The sequence below is a fragment of the Oncorhynchus clarkii genome, chromosome 13 (assembly GCF_045791955.1).
Source record: "Oncorhynchus clarkii lewisi isolate Uvic-CL-2024 chromosome 13, UVic_Ocla_1.0, whole genome shotgun sequence".
Classification (NCBI taxonomy): Eukaryota; Metazoa; Chordata; class Actinopteri; order Salmoniformes; family Salmonidae; genus Oncorhynchus; species Oncorhynchus clarkii.
The window spans coordinates 13883570-13901540 of record NC_092159.1 but is presented as its reverse complement, the minus strand read 5'-3'; the positions used below and the strand labels follow the sequence as shown (position 1 = coordinate 13901540).

At 45.6% G+C, this 17971-nt stretch overlaps 1 protein-coding gene across 18 annotated transcripts in view; it reads right to left on the bottom strand.

Annotated features, from left to right (window-relative positions):
• Positions 1 to 17971, bottom strand: part of LOC139424438 (adducin 3 (gamma) a) — a 144475-nt gene that overhangs the window by 30815 nt on the left and 95689 nt on the right. For 11 of the 18 annotated variants that reach the window (XM_071176243.1, XM_071176251.1, XM_071176245.1 and 8 more), the window contains one exon: positions 6596 to 6833. In XM_071176243.1, coding sequence (XP_071032344.1) covers positions 6596 to 6805 — 210 coding nt within the window. In that variant the 5' untranslated portion in view covers positions 6806 to 6833. Of the gene's footprint in view, positions 1 to 6595; positions 6834 to 17474; position 17971 lie in introns of those variants that run through there. The other 7 variants (XM_071176237.1, XM_071176249.1, XM_071176242.1 and 4 more) reach the window with 5 other exon arrangements.

Below are 17971 nucleotides of genomic sequence, written 5' to 3'. Positions count from 1 at the left end.
AGCACACACACTGCTTCCTTCTCCCAAACCGCAGTAGCAGTAAATATACACAACCCAACAGCACACACACTGCTTCCTTCTCCCAAACCGCAGTAGCAGTAAATATACACAACCCAACAGCACACACACTGCTTCATTCTCCCAAACCGCAGTAGCAGTAAATATACACAACCCAACAGCACACACACTGCTTCCTTCTCCCAAACCGCAGTAGCAGTAAATATACACAACCCAACAGCACACACACTGCTTCCTTCTCCCAAACCGCAGTAGCAGTAAATATACACAACCCAACAGCACACACACTGCTTCCTTCTCCCAAACCGCAGTAGCAGTAAATATACACAACCCAACAGCACACACACTGCTTCCTTCTCCCAAACCGCAGTAGCAGTAAATATACACAACCCAACAGCACACACACTGCTTCCTTCTCCCAAACCGCAGTAGCAGTAAATATACACAACCCAACAGCACACACACTGCTTCCTTCTCCCAAACCGCAGTAGCAGTAAATATACACAACCCAACAGCACACACACTGCTTCCTTCTCCCAAACCGCAGTAGCAGTAAATATACACAACCCAACAGCACACACACTGCTTCCTTCTCCCAAACCGCAGTAGCAGTAAATATACACAACCCAACAGCACACACACTGCTTCCTTCTCCCAAACCGCAGTAGCAGTAAATATACACAACCCAACAGCACACACACTGCTTCCTTCTCCCAAACCGCAGTAGCAGTAAATATACACAACCCAACAGCACACACACTGCTTCCTTCTCCCAAACCGCAGTAGCAGTAAATATACACAACCCAACAGCACACACACTGCTTCCTTCTCCCAAACCGCAGTAGCAGTAAATATACACAACCCAACAGCACACACACTGCTTCCTTCTCCCAAACCGCAGTAGCAGTAAATATACACAACCCAACAGCACACACACTGCTTCCTTCTCCCAAACCGCAGTAGCAGTAAATATACACAACCCAACAGCACACACACTGCTTCCTTCTCCCAAACCGCAGTAGCAGTAAATATACACAACCCAACAGCACACACACTGCTTCCTTCTCCCAAACCGCAGTAGCAGTAAATATACACAACCCAACAGCACACACACTGCTTCCTTCTCCCAAACCGCAGTAGCAGTAAATATACACAACCCAACAGCACACACACTGCTTCCTTCTCCCAAACCGCAGTAGCAGTAAATATACACAACCCAACAGCACACACACTGCTTCCTTCTCCCAAACCGCAGTAGCAGTAAATATACACAACCCAACAGCACACACACTGCTTCCTTCTCCCAAACCGCAGTAGAAGTAAATATACACAACCCAACAGCACACACACTGCTTCCTTCTCCCAAACCGCAGTAGCAGTAAATATACACAACCCAACAGCACACACACTGCTTCCTTCTCCCAAACCGCAGTAGAAGTAAATATACACAACCCAACAGCACACACACTGCTTCCTTCTCCCAAACCGCAGTAGCAGTAAATATACACAACCCAACAGCACACACACTGCTTCCTTCTCCCAAACCGCAGTAGCAGTAAATATACACAACCCAACAGCACACACACTGCTTCCTTCTCCCAAACCGCAGTAGAAGTAAATATACACAACCCAACAGCACACACACTGCTTCCTTCTCCCAAACCGCAGTAGCAGTAAATATACACAACCCAACAGCACACACACTGCTTCCTTCTCCCAAACCGCAGTAGCAGTAAATATACACAACCCAACAGCACACACACTGCTTCCTTCTCCCAAACCGCAGTAGAAGTAAATATACACAACCCAACAGCACACACACTGCTTCCTTCTCCCAAACCGCAGTAGAAGTAAATATACACAACCCAACAGCACACACACTGCTTCCTTCTCCCAAACCGCAGTAGCAGTAAATATACACAACCCAACAGCACACACACTGCTTCCTTCTCCCAAACCGCAGTAGCAGTAAATATACACAACCCAACAGCACACACACTGCTTCCTTCTCCCAAACCGCAGTAGCAGTAAATATACACAACCCAACAGCACACACACTGCTTCCTTCTCCCAAACCGCAGTAGCAGTAAATATACACAACCCAACAGCACACACACTGCTTCCTTCTCCCAAACCGCAGTAGCAGTAAATATACACAACCCAACAGCACACACACTGCTTCCTTCTCCCAAACCGCAGTAGCAGTAAATATACACAACCCAACAGCACACACACTGCTTCCTTCTCCCAAACCGCAGTAGCAGTAAATATACACAACCCAACAGCACACACACTGCTTCCTTCTCCCAAACCGCAGTAGCAGTAAATATACACAACCCAACAGCACACACGCTGCTTCCTTCTCCCAAACCGCAGTAGCAGTAAATATACACAACCCAACAGCACACACGCTGCTTCCTTCTCCCAAACCGCAGTAGCAGTAAATATACACAACCCAACAGCACACACACTGCTTCCTTCTCCCAAACCGCAGTAGCAGTAAATATACACAACCCAACAGCACACACACTGCTTCCTTCTCCCAAACCGCAGTAGCAGTAAATATGCACAACCCAACAGCACACACACTGCTTCCTTCTCCCAAACTTCAGTAGCAGTAAATATACACAACCCAACAGCACACACACTGCTTCCTTCTCCCAAACCGCAGTAGCAGTAAATATGCACAACCCAACAGCACACACACTGCTTCCTTCTCCCAAACCGCAGTAGCAGTAAATATACACAACCCAACAGCACACACACTGCTTCCTTCTCCCAAACCGCAGTAGCAGTAAATATACACAACCCAACAGCACACACACTGCTTCCTTCTCCCAAACCGCAGTAGCAGTAAATATACACAACCCAACAGCACACACACTGCTTCCTTCTCCCAAACCACAGTAGCAGTAAATATACACAACCCAACAGCACACACACTGCTTCCTTCTCCCAAACCGCAGTAGCAGTAAATATACACAACCCAACAGCACACACACTGCTTCCTTCTCCCAAACCGCAGTAGCAGTAAATATACACAACCCAACAGCACACACACTGCTTCCTTCTCCCAAACCGCAGTAGCAGTAAATATACACAACCCAACAGCACACACTGCTTCCTTCTCCCAAACCACAGTAGCAGTAAATATACACAACCCAACAGCACACACACTGCTTCCTTATTTTCCACATCACTAAATCACTCAGGTTAAGTGAGCGTTGCTGTGCTCCACCGATCGAGACGTGCATATCTGATTGGTTGAGATGGTCACGTATATAGACCTATAGTCTTGTTCCCATGCAGCCATGTGACTGGGAGGGAATGAGTCTGAAATGGCACCCTATTTAATGCACTACTTTTGACCAGAGCCCTATGGGATCCCTATGGTCCCTAGTCAAGAGTAGTGCACTATATAGGGAATAGGGTGTCACTTCAGACACAGCCCACGACTCCATAGGAACTAGTGTGACTGGGAGGAAATGACACCATGTAGGAAACCAGTGCACAGTTATTCTCTCCACTCTATGTCTATTGGCCCATTGTTATATGACCAGGAGTTTGTCCTGACTACGTGATCTATCCAGGAGAGAAAAAATGTGACATGGTCAGGGAAAACTCTGGGTCCTACAGACCAGTTTACCTGGTGATGTGACATGGTCAGGGAGAACTCTGGGCCCTGGACCAGTTTACCTGGTGATGTGACATGGTCAGGGAGAACTCTGGGCCCTGGACCAGTTTACCTGGTGATGCGACATGGTCAGGGAAAACTCTGGGCCTGGACCAGTTTCCCTGGTGATGTGACACGGTCAGGGAGAACTCTGGGTCCTATAGACCAGTTTACCTGGTGATGTGACACGGTCAGGGAGAACTCTGGGCCCTGGACCAGTTTACCTGGTGATGTGACACAGTCAGGGAGAACTCTGGGTCCTCTAGACCAGTTTACCTGGTGATGTGACCTGGTCAGGGAAAACTCCATGGCCCTGCTTATTGAAGCTGATTACAACAACAACAACAATAGCCTCCATCTTACAGAAAACACCATCTTCTATCCATATGGTATAGTGTACATAGCACTATGCCTGCAGCACTAGACTACAGCCAGTCAGCTGTGCTCAGCAAGCTGGTTAGTTCCTTCTGGTCTAGATCAGTCTTTAAATATAGTCTCTCTCATGGGCTGTCTCGAGAAAACATGAGCTGACATCGCTCTCCCCTGAAACACACTGGTAACACAACAAACTAACCCCATGTTCAGAGAGAGAGCGAGGGAGCGATAGAGAGGACAAGAAATAGAGAGAGAGAATGCAGGGAGAGAGAGAGAATGAGGGGGAGAGAAAAAGAAGAGGGAGAGAGGGAAAGAGAAAGAGAGAGAGAAAGAGAAGAGAGGGAGAGAGAGAATGAGGGGGAGAGAGAGAATGAGGGGGAGAGAGAGAATGAGGGGGAGAGAGAGAATGAGGGGGAGAGAGAGAATGAGGGAGAGAGAGAGAATGAGGGAGAGAGAGAGAAAGAGGGTGAGAGAAAAAGGAGAGGGAGAGAAAGAGAATAGAGAGAGAGAGAGAGAATGAGGGAGAGAGAGAGAAAGAGGGTGAGAGAAACAGAAGAGGGTGAGAGAAAAAGAAGAGGGAGAGAAAGATAGAGGGAGAGAGAGAATGAGGGAGAGAGAAAGAGCGAGAAAGAGAGAGAGAAAGAGATGGAAAGGCAGAGTGCTGGAGGGAGATGTTTATTGTTGTTGTGATAGAGTAGTGTTACACTAGTGTTGGAACCAGCTAACCCACATGAGACAGATGACAACAATATGCCCTCCGGGACATCACCTGTCATTAGTTCATAGGTTTAGGCTGTGGCTCACACACAATCAGAACAAAACCACACACCCACACACACAGTTACATGTACGCACATACTCACGTAGGCAGGCACACACACACACACACACACACACACACACAGACGCACGCACGCGCACACACACACACACACTCGGACACACACACACACACACACACTCGGACACACACACGCACACACACACACACACACTCGGACACGGACACACACACACACACGGACACACGGACACACACGGACACACGGACACACACACACACACACACACACACACACTCGGACACACGGACACACGGACACACACGGACACACGGACACACACACACACACACACACACACACACACACTCGGACACACGGACACACACTCGGACACACACACTCGGACACACACACACTCGGACACACACACACACACACACTCGGACACACACACACACACACTCGGACACACACACACACACACACTCGGACACACACACACACTCGGACACACACACACACTCGGACACACACACAGCCAAAAGCTATGAACCTGAGCTACAGACATGTCCTGCCTTGAGTCAATACCTGCAGGTAAACAAGCAGGTGTATCTGAGTGATTTAGGGGCTTGGAGAACAGACTACAGCGTTGACAGATAACAGCAGAGGCCATTCTGTATGGTGCAGGGCTAGTATTCTATCCTGTTTATGTGGAAGGGTGTGGTAGGTAGATTGTGGCAGTAATGTTGGGTCTGCTGGGCTGAAACAGTCTGCTGCCTGCTGGAGTGTTGCTGTGGTCTCCGTTACAACGTCAGTGTGTTATCCCCCAAGGGGTTTGACATGGCAGCCGCCGGCAGAAAAGCAGGGAAACTCTCATTCACAGACAGAATGTCCAATTCACAACAACTGGTGAACAATATCAATTGTCCTCTTGATGTCAAAATGAGCTTCAGGCCAGATGCACCTCTCTGTTTCTTCCCCCCCCCCCACACACACAGTCCTACTCCTCACTTACAGGAATCTGTAGTATCTGTGTGACTCTCCTCTGTACCCCCCCCCCCTCTCTCTCTTACTTACAGGACTCTGTAGTATCTGTGTGACTCCCCCCCCACCCTCTCTCTCTTACTTACAGGTCTCTGTAGTATCTGTGTGACCCCCCCCACCCTCTCTCTCTCTCTCTCTCTTACTTACAGGACTCTGTAGTATCTGTGTGACTCTCCCCCCCCCCCCCCCACCCTCTTTCTCTCTCCTACTTACAGGACTCTGTAGTATCTGTGTGACTCTCCCCACCCCCCCACCCTCTCTCTCTCTCTCTCTCTTACTTACAGGACTCTGTAGTATCTGTGTGACTCCCCCCCCCACCCTCTCTCTCTTACTTACAGGTCTCTGTAGTATCTGTGTGACCCCCCCCACCCTCTCTCTCTTACTTACAGGTCTCTGTAGTATCTGTGTGACTCCCCCCCCCCCCACCCTCTTTCTCTCTCCTACTTACAGGTCTCTGTAGTATCTGTGTGACTCTCCCCACCCCCCCCACCCTCTTTCTCTCTCCTACTTACAGGTCTCTGTAGTATCTGTGTGACTCTCCCCCCCCCCACCCTCTTTCTCTCTCCTACTTACAGGTCTCTGTAGTATCTGTGTGACTCTCCCCCCCCCACCCTCTTTCTCTCTCCTACTTACAGGTCTCTGTAGTATCTGTGTGACTCTCCCCACCCCCCCACCTTCTCTCTCTCTCTCTCTTACTTACAGGACTCTGTAGTATCTGTGTGACTCTCTTCTTCTGTTCCATCATATTGAAGTCCTGTCTGAGGTCAGGTGACATGTTCCTCTCTCTCAGGTACTCGGGATCGTTGGGGTCGATGCGGTCAAAGTATCGTTCCTTAGGACCACCGGGTCCTCCACCGCCACTGGGCGTGGGAGGGGTGGTCACCACGGCGTGATGGCCTCCTGCGCTCATGCCTGCTCTGATCGAGCTCAGCTTCTCACTGGAACGAGGGAGAGAGGGAGAGATTTAGAATAGAGATCTGACAGTTTGAGTTGCATCATGCATCATTCAAGTTGCTTGAGAAAATGTCACTTGCATCCTGTAACTGCAACAGTAATTGTGTCCAAATTGCTTTGTATGACAGCGGTTTTACACTGAACTAAACTAAAAGACGCAATGGAAATAGGACAGATATGTTGAAAAACAATGGAAATAGGACAGATATGTTGAAAAAAAATGGAAATGGGACAGATATGTTGAAAAACAATGGAAATGGGACAGATATGTTGAAAAACAAGTCCAGAACATGTAGTTCCCAACTTCCCATGTAGTGGTGGAAAGGTTTATCACCCCAAAGGGAACATTTATTCTGCAGAAGACTCATTTACCAGACTGTGGGAAAACAATAGTTATAAGTCCTGTTGCAAACTACTATTGAGCACAGATGCAGAGCCCCAAGTTATGAATGCACACAAACTCAGTCTATTCCTGTGGGCAACAACTGTCCCAACTAAAAGGAATCCAAACTAGCATGAACCACTGACTTTAAAAACATCCAAACTAGCATGAACCACTGACTTTAAAAACATCCAAACTAGTGGCAAACAGACAAGTCAAAGAGGACTTTCACTGCAAAATAAGTGAAATCCTCTGAACAGCAACCAGTCACTTTAACCAAACTGCATGCTAAACAGACAGTGGGACATGAGTATGCAGAGCCCCAGGTCAAGTGTCAATACAAAGTCAATTCACTTGACCATGACCTTTTCTGAAGAAGCCATTCCTATGACATTACTCTTCAAACAGAGAGATAAAACAGACAGACGTACAGGATAACAGGTGACAGTGACATGTCCCACAGGGGACAGACGGACAGAGAGGAAACAACAGCAACGTGTCTGCCAAGCAGGAAGAGGATGCTCATCTTATCAGGTCGTCTGCTGTGGGAAACGTTGCTCTCTGATTGGTCAACAATCTGACGCCAGCAACAGGAGTCAGGACCCGCTCTGACTCTGGACAGATTTTTGTTTCCATCGCGCGCGCGCACACACACACACACACACACACACACTGTTATCTATACGGAACGTGCTCCAGAGCAGGAAAGAAAGACAAACAAAGCGAACGAGAGAGAGAAAGACTCATATTTTGATAGCCCATCAGGGTCATGACTGGGTTAGTGAATACATTCCCCTGACTGTTGCCTCACCCTGTTCCAGTTGGCATGACAACACACAACAGTTGGAAACAACTATAGTACGTCATGTGTTATTGACTCTCCTGAACCACTTGTTGCCATGCCAAATGAAGGAGAGAGCACAACAACGTCTGCAAAAGGGCCATGGATTTAATGACGCTATGCATTGGAAAGATCAACGAACGAGACAGAGAGGGTTTCTTATAATCTCCCAGGTTGCTTTGCGGCGTGGCTGTGGAGGTTAAAGGCTTCCGAATGCTTCGGTTCACCTGGCGCCTAGGAGAGTGTGCTCACATACTCTCTTCAAAGACCTACGCTTGAAAAAGCAAAAATCGGCAATAGTACCGTTTGTCCATCTTGAAATGCCGTAGCCAGTATACACTTCCTCAAAATAGTCTGAATTCATCTAAGATAACTCAAGAACTGTCATTCATTTTGATGGTTCTGCCGAGGAGATCTTAGTCACCCAATTCTACATGTGACTAAAATGTTCTGTGCAGTATTTCTCTTCGGCCTGCCTCGAGAAAAATAGTTGTGTGTACAAACAGCCGGGAAAAAACAACTGTTGCCGAAGACCAAAACGTCACAAAATGTAGTCAGAATAAATGCATGAACCGGTCCAGATGGGAAGCATGCAGATCGCCTTTAGGTTAAGCCTTGTATTAGAGATGGGAGGGGCAGTATTAGAGATGGGAGGGGCAGTATTGGAGATGGGAGGGGCAGTATTAGAGATGGGAGGGGCAGTATTAGAGATGGGAGGGGCAGTATTAGAGATGGGAGGGGCAGTATTAGAGATGGGAGGGGCAGTATTAGAGATGGGAGGGGCAGTATTAGAGATGGGAGGGGCAGTATTAGAGATGGGAGGGGCAGTATTAGAGATGGGAGGGGCAGTATTAGAGATGGGAGGGGCAGTATTAGAGATGGGAGGGGCAGTATTGGAGATGGGAGGGGCAGTATTGGAGATGGGAGGGGTAGAGAGCAGGCTGGCCTCAACCAGATGGCTTGAGGTTTCCACCCAACAGAGAGCGACCACTACAGCTGGAACTGTTTTCACACACAGACAGACAGAGACAGAAAGAGAGAATGTAAACATATGTTTCCCATGACAATAAAAAACATTGAATTGAATTGAGCGAGAAAGCGAGAGACCTCTACAGCTGGGATTGTTTACCAATCACTCCAGTCACATGACCGCAGGCCACTTAAGACGGTTACCCTAGCAGCAGAGAAAGATCTACTGTACCTGCAGTCTCACTCTCTCCCCCTTTCTTTATTTTCTCCCTGTCTCTTTCCCTTCCTTTCTCTTTTTGCCCAAGTCCTCTATCCCTTGGATTTGAACAAGGGAGGGAGTTAGGGATGGAGGAATAGAGGGATGGAGGGAGAGAAGGTAGATTATTTTCTTTGCTGCTCTGCGTTGCTAAGCTGCTCCTTCAGGTCTAATGGAACTTAACAAGATGTTGCAGATTAAGAGCCACAACGCACAGCTCTGGGCTACTCTGTAGTCTGGACCCGACCCAGTGTGTTGAACAACGCACAGCTCTGGGCAACTCTGTAATCTGGACCCGACCCAGTGTGTTGAACCACGCACAGCTCTGGGCTACTCTGTAGTCTGGACCCGACCCAGTGTGTGTTTTTCAATGGGACTGCATAGACTTGTGGTGTCATGACGTGGCCCTCTTTGGGTATAGCAAGTTCCTTCCCCCTCTCTCCCTCTTACACCCAGGTTCTGTTATTTTAGGTCGTAAATTCCTGAAGGAGACTCTCTCCCTCATGCAGTATAGAGAGAGAGAGTTTCACAGTAGAACAAAGGAACTTCTTCTACATCATAGAACTTGAGAACTGAACAATGTCCATGTTTTGGAGAATGTGTAAACGGTCGGTGGAGAAGCCAGCTACTACCGGTCCATTTTGTGTAATGTTTGTGACCTCATGAGAGACAATACAGCCACATTACCATAACTCTGTTTATACAAGAGTCTCCATTACATGTATCGCATCTAATTATTGTATAAAATGAATGAGTAAAGATGAAACTATTTGTGAAATTAAGTAATGTGATTTTAAAAACTGTTTAATGAAAGAGAATCCAATTCCCTTTAAAGTCATTGGCCTGCCCCATGAGCATAGACATTGATCTGGCATCATGGGACAGCCCTTTTCTGCTGTTCCGAATATAAACCCCACCAGGAGAAGCCCACTTCAGACTATGCGTACCTCGATTACCGAGAGGGCTAAGGTTTGAGTAGAGACCTGCATTCCTCGGTTGTTGAATTCCTAACCAAACCACGTGGAGATTTGGCTACACTGGTGGAAATGGTTCAACTCTGAGACTATCGATACCGACAGAATAAGAGCAAATATTCAACACCAATTACTAGTCTGCAGCTAGAATTTATGTAGACTGAATGTGAAGACCGACAACCGCCGAAACATCTATAAGAACATTTCTGAATATTACTCTGAAGTATCCATTCTAACCAAAGACTTCGTGGAAGAGAGAGACGGGCGGATTAACTTTCCAACAGAAAGACGGACGATTCCAACAGAGATCACGACGACACACTGAGCGTAAATATATATTGATTGCAATTATTCCCAAATGAGTGAGCGTTCATGTGCAAAGGATTAGATTTTCAATTATTTTCAGCTGTGTAGTGACTCGTCTTTCCCGGCCTTCTCAGTCCACACCCACTTCCCTTATCATTTTCTTGTAACCATATATATTGTTGTTTGTTTATGCATTTCTGTGATTATTTAGTTAGTTAGTAAATAAATGATTAAGACAATTGATGGATGGATGATTCATAGTAAAGACAGGGTGCAGATAACCAACAACTTTCGACGTTTGGAATGAGACTAACGTCAGGTAAAGAATGATTCATTAATTAGAAGACTAATTGGTCAGATATTAAAATATCTGAAAAGTTATATTAGGAAAATAATAATTTTGTAATTTTAAGATTTTCCTTGGTGCCCCGACTTCCTGGTTGTCACGACTCCTACCGAAGGTAGCTCCTCTTCCTGTTCGGGTGGCGCTCGGCGGTCGTCGTCACCGGTCTACTAGCTGCCACGATCCCTTTTCCCTTTTCTGTTGGTTTTGTCTTATTAGTTACACCTGTTTCTTGTTTATGTTTTTAGTTGGGCTATTTAAGTCGGTATGGCCCGCCTGCTCTTTGTGCGGGGTTATTTTCTTCACTGTGTTTATGTGTGGCAGTGTGTTTAGTTTTGGGGTTTTCCTCGGACTTGTTAGGTCCTGGTTTTGGGTTATCGTGTATGTGCGCCAAGTGTTTTGGCGTTTACGATTTTCCCTGTGCCATTAAAAGCACTATTCCGTACCTTCAGCCTCCTGCCCCTGACTCCGCACCCACTATGCCTAAGTGCGTCACACTGGTTAATTATATTTACATGAGTAAGTTAGTTTAATCATGTAATAATAATTACAGAGATTTGATTTGATGAAATAAGTCTTCACTTTAATAATGCCAAAGACACGACAGTGGTTACTTCAGCCCCCTGCAAGTTCCTCTCTGTGTTGCTATAATAGTTTTAACTTACAGTAGGGGACCTTGTATGGACACAAAGCAAGATGAATGATCGCTTAATGACTTTATTGTAAGACACTATTAATACATTTCCCTCAAAGAGCTAATGTACATTGTACCAGTCTGTCTGTAGGTACATTACATGTTTGAGCCAAACTCCAGTAGGTATATCATATGTGTACATAATACCAGTCTGTCTGTAGGTACATTACATGTTTGAGCCAAACTCCAGTAGGTATATCATGTGTGCACATAGTACCAGTCTGTCTGTAGGTACATTACATGTTTGAGCCAAACTCCAGTAGGTATATCATGTGTGTACATAGTACCAGTCTGTCTGTAGGTACATTACATGTTTGAGCCAAACTCCAGTAGGTATATCATGTGTGTACATAGTACCAGTCAGTTAGTATATAAAAAAGACTATTACAAGTGAAAGACGACATAGATTCAAAGCCAATGTAGTGACAGGTTGTTTGATAGTCTGACCAAATAGGCCATCGCCATGACACCGGAGACAAGTGCATGCTGGACATTCCGATGCCATGCCCAGCTGACCAATGAGCTGACACTTGTGACCCTGAGAGGGGAATGGCTTAGGGGGATGACATGAGTTAACGAGTTTACAACATTGTCATGACAACAGGAGAGCCAAATAAGGCCAATAGTGCATCCTACAGCAGGGTTTCCCACGATGCAATTTAAATAGACAGTATATGAGACTTAATATCCTGTCTAATATAATATGGACTGTAATGTAGGACTACAGTATATGAGACTTACTATCCTGTCTAATATAATATGGACTGTAATGTAGGACTACAGTATATGAGACTTACTATCCTGTCTAATATAATATGGACTGTAATGTAGGACTACAGTATATGAGACTTACTATCCTGTCTAATATAATATGGACTGTAATGAAGGACTACAGTATATGAGACTTATATCCTGTCTAATATGGACTGTAATGCAGGACTACAGTATATGAGACTTAATATCCTGTCTAATATGGACTGTAATGTAGGACTACAGTATTTGAGACTTACTATCCTGTCTAATATGGACTGTAATGAAGGACTACAGTATATGAGACTTAATATCCTGTCTAATATAATATGGACTGTAATGTAGGACTACAGTATGAGACTTAATATCCTGTCTAATATAATATGGACTGTAATGTAGGACTACAGTATATGAGACTTACTATCCTGTCTAATATAATATGGACTAATGTAGGACTACAGTATATGAGACTTACTATCCTGTCTAATATAATATGGCCTGTAATGTAGGACTACAGTATATGAGACTTACTATCCTGTCTAATATGGACTGTAATGTAGGACTACAGTATATGAGACTTAATATCCTGTCTAATATAATATGGACTGTAATGCAGGACTACAGTATATGAGACTTACTATCCTGTCTAATATGGACTGTAATGAAGGACTACAGTATATGAGACTTAATATCCTGTCTAATATGGACTGTAATGTAGGACTACAGTATATGAGACTTAATATCCTGTCTAATATAATATGGACTGTAATGTAGGACTACAGTATATGAGACTTAATATCCTGTTTAATATAATATGGACTGTAATGTAGGACTACAGTATATGAGACTTACTATCCTGTCTAATATGGACTGTAATGTAGGACTACAGTATATGAGACTTACTATCCTGTCTAATATGGACTGTAATGTAGGACTACAGTATATGAGACTTACTATCCTGTCTAATATGGACTGTAATGTAGGACTACAGTATTTGAGACTTAATATCCTGTCTATTATAATATGGACTGTAATGTAGGACTACAGTATATGAGACTTAATATCCTGTCTAATATAATATGGACTGTAATGTAGGACTACAGTATATGAGACTTAATATCCTGTTTAATATAATATGGACTGTAATGTAGGACTACAGTATATGAGACTTAATATCCTGTCTAATATAATATGGACTGTAATGTAGGACTACAGTATATGAGACTTACTATCCTGTCTAATATGGACTGTAATGCAGGACTACAGTATATGAGACTTTTATGTGAACCTGTATGACATTTAGGAAGGTCAACATTGCGTCAGCTTCTTGATATCAAGCCACTGCTCCACTTAGGCTTGGCTGGAGCTGACATGACTCTCTTTATCAGCTGAATCATCACACATTGGAACACTTGTGTTTCTTCTATGGCAGAACTCCAAACCAACCTTCTCCCTCCCTCCCCCTCCCCCTCCTCTCCCTCCCTCCCTCCCTCCTCTCCCCCTCTGATCCTCAACTCTGTAATTTACATGGACATTAATAAAATCCCAGCTAGAAGAATCTGTTCAAGTCAAAGCAGCTGGACAACTCTCCCTGAAGGTTACATAACATCACATTCAATACACCCCCCTCCTCTGTGTGTGTGTGTGTGTGTGTGTGTGTGTGTGTGTGTGTGTGTGTGTGTGTGGTATCATTGTGTCTGTATGTGATTGAGTGTGTGTATTCAATGCATCCTTTCCCAAAGCCATGCCCTGGTTTATTGAATGAAACTGCAGAGGGCAGACAGGCTACTATACATCCAACTATAAAGACACAGGCCTTAGGACTACAGCTACCCTGCTGACTACAGCTACCCTGCTGACTACAGCTACCCTGCTGACTACAGCTACCCTGCTGACTACAACTACCCCGCTGACTACAACTACCCCGCTGACTACAACTACCCCGCTGACTACAACTACCCCGCTGACTACAACTACCCTGCTGACTACAACTACCCTGCTGACTACAACTACCCTGCTGACTACAGCTACCCTGCTGACTACAACTACCCCGCTGACTACAGCTACCCCGCTGACTACAACTACCCCGCTGACTACAACTACCCCGCTGACTACAACTACCCCGCTGACTACAGCTACCCTGCTGACTACAACTACCCCGCTGACTACAACTACCCCGCTGACTACAGCTACCCTGCTGACTACAGCTACCCCGCTGACTACAACTACCCCGCTGACTACAACTACCCTGCTGACTACAACTACCCTGCTGACTACAACTACCCTGCTGACTACAGCTACCCTGCTGACTACAACTACCCTGCTGACTACAACTACCCTGCTGACTACAACTACCCTGCTGACTACAACTACCCCGCTGACTATAGCTACCCTGCTGACTACAGCTACCCTGCTGACTACAGCTACCCTGCTGACTACAACTACCCTGCTGACTACAACTACCCTGCTGACTACAACTACCCTGCTGACTACAGCTACCCTGCTGACTACAGCTACCCTGCTGACTACAGCTACCCTGCTGACTACAACTACCCTGCTGACTACAGCTACCCTGCTGACTACAACTACCCTGCTGACTACAACTACCCTGCTGACTATAGCTACCCTGCTGACAGTAATACAGCCAATATGTCATTCTGTGGGGAGTAGGGATACGAGAGAGAGAGGGAGAGAGAAAGAGAAAGAGAGAGATTCTATGCAGAGTAGGGATACGAGGAAGAGAGGGACCAGACCAGAATAAAATAAACAGGCCTTATACTGTAGGAAACCACTAGCAGTGAATTGATAGGGACCTGTTGGTTGGGAGAAACAGATGTAAACAAAAGAGAGGTAGAGACAGAGAAGAGAGACAGTATGAGATCCCGAGAGTGAGAGAGTAAGAGGGAGGGAGGGAGAGAAAGAGAGAGCATGGTGAACGTGAGAACGACAGAGGACCTGCTGGATGACTGCAATCCTCTGGGGTCAATCCCTAACAGCTGTGGAGTTGCCAAAATAAAGTTGCACAGCCCCTCACCCCCCTTTACCCCCCAGTGTTGACAACACCAGACTCCCCCTCTGCTACGAACACAAGTCCCCCAGTATGAATGGAATAACCGCACAACCACAGAATAACTACTTAAGCACACACACCTCTTTCACAAAGTATCACAATGTGTATTGAATATCTACACAACCACAATAGAAGCAGCAGACAGGCTCACACACACAGACACACACTTCGGTCAGTGCTTATAACACAAGGCTCCCCGTAAAACCACAACACAACCACAGACCCAGATAAACACAGGACAGCAGTATCCCTGCTCAGTACCCAGTCACAAGATGCCCAGTTCCCAGAGCGCTCCCTCCTGAGCCCTCAATGTTCCCTTTGTCCCCTTCCCAATGTTCCCGTCACTCGGGTCACCCGGCGGGAGTTTCACACAGCATGACATTTAGTTTCGGAACCAGAGTTAAGGGGTGAAAGGTCAAAAAGGTGAGCTCACACGAACTAGAATAAAATAAATTAAAACACACTGACATGATTGGACTGTCAATAAGGCACCACCTAAAGCAGTTTATTTCAGTCTTGTGTCTCTGTTGACAGACGACAAAGCTTTGTCAGATCAAATTGATCAACAAAATAAATAAATTAATAAATATAAACTACTCAGGGGAAGCATACCATGCTGACTGCAAAATACCGTTTTGACTCAAGAGACTGCTTAAGGAGCACCAGACTGTGACTGTTATCCGGTTGGTCTCGACTGCTTGCCTGAAGCAAAGTAACAGCAATCTCTGACCTATCAACCTTTCAACCTTTGGCCTACTGCTCTGCCGCCGGCCACACACCCCTTCCACGGCTTCAGACATAATGTGTCACTATGTGGAGGAGAGTGTGGTCTGAGGAAAGGTCAACTCTGACTGAAACTAAAGCTTATCCAGGAAGCCCGAATAAATCACAAATGTGCATAGTGGAATTCTCTCTTCATTACTCCAGTTACCTCACCTCATGTCAGGATGACATTTAGCCTTGAACTAACTCCAGCAGGGAGGACAGATTAGAACGCTTTCCATACAGTCCTACACACCTTACCCCTCCTCTCTTCTGTTGACAGCTATCCTGCTACAGTGTCGTCACCCCCCCCCCACTCAATTCAATGGGCTTTATTTGCTTGGGAAACATACGTTTATATTGCCAAAGCAAGTGAAACAGATAATAAACAAAAGTGAAATAAACAATATAAACAAAGTAAACATTACAAAGGAATAGAGACATTTCAAATGTTACATTATGTCTAAATACAGTTTCTCTCTCTTTCTCTCTCACACACCTCATCCCCTCTCTACTATTTGTTATCATGCCTGCTGAATTCTACGGCCTCTCTTTTAGCCATTACCCCTATTAATAGGGTGAGGCTTTTGGGTCGCGTTGCCGACCGTACGGGAACAATACCAGGAAACAATCCCACACACTAATTATAGATGGCTATCTACTGTGCTGCGTGGCCGTACACATTGTAGGTGGGCGGGGTGTGTGTGTGCTTTCAAAATAAACAAAGTGAGGACACAAAACCCCACTGAATAATCTACCAGTGAAAGCATGGTGTTGTAACCACGTAATGTACATCATCTATGACGTGGCTGCTGTGAAGTTAAGTTACGTAGGCCTGGCCAGGTTGGATTGTGGCTGTAACCGAGCCATGCAAGCCAATCAGAAACGTCCGTTCAACCCTTACTGGACAGTTAAGCGTTTCAACTTGAACTTTGACGATGCACTGTAAGCAGAGTACACGCTGTACTCTTCAGACCTCTAGGTAGTATATTAGTGTACTGGGCAGTATGCATTCTTACTGTTTAGCTGATGAGTACAACTAATCTACCTAGTCTCCATTGACTCAGTGCTAAGCATGTTGAGAGAGAGAGAGAGAGGCAACACAACCAACGGGTGTTCATCGTGGAAGCCTGGAATTCACCCTTAAATTGGCAGTTGAACAAACAGCTTGAAATCACAAATCACAGCTCACAGATTGAAATGAGTTCAGTCAACTCATGTAGTTGAAGTAGGGACAGTCAACAACATACACAAAGAAACGGGCTTCAGCTAACTGACCTCGTAGTTTAGTGCTCAAATAGGTTTCACATTCAATTCAGTCCAATTTAAAAACTTGATTCGGTAGGAATAGTCAAGTCAGTAGTACACACACAAAAAAACACGCTTAGCTAACTGACCTTATTGTGTCCCCTGTACTCAGTCAGTGAATCTGATAGAACCTGGAATAGAAACGCCAGTCAAAACGCATGTCTACTTCCTCGCCTCGTTTAGAAATCCCAGAGTAGATCCACGGGGACGCTGATGAAAAGAGGGAGAGAGAGAAGGAGAGAGAAAAAACAGTCCGTTCACTGCTTCTTCGTCTCCCTTCTCCAGTTGATCCTATATGTTGGTCCTGGACCAAACCAAAAAATGAACTGCCTGAAGACAACAGAGTTGCTGCTAGTCCCAGATTCGACTGCCACACACACTCCACTCTCTCGCTGCTTTGGCTGCTGCGACCGCAGCGGAGGAGAAAGAGATTTCAACAGCTGTGGGTGTGTGGGTGTGTTTGTGTG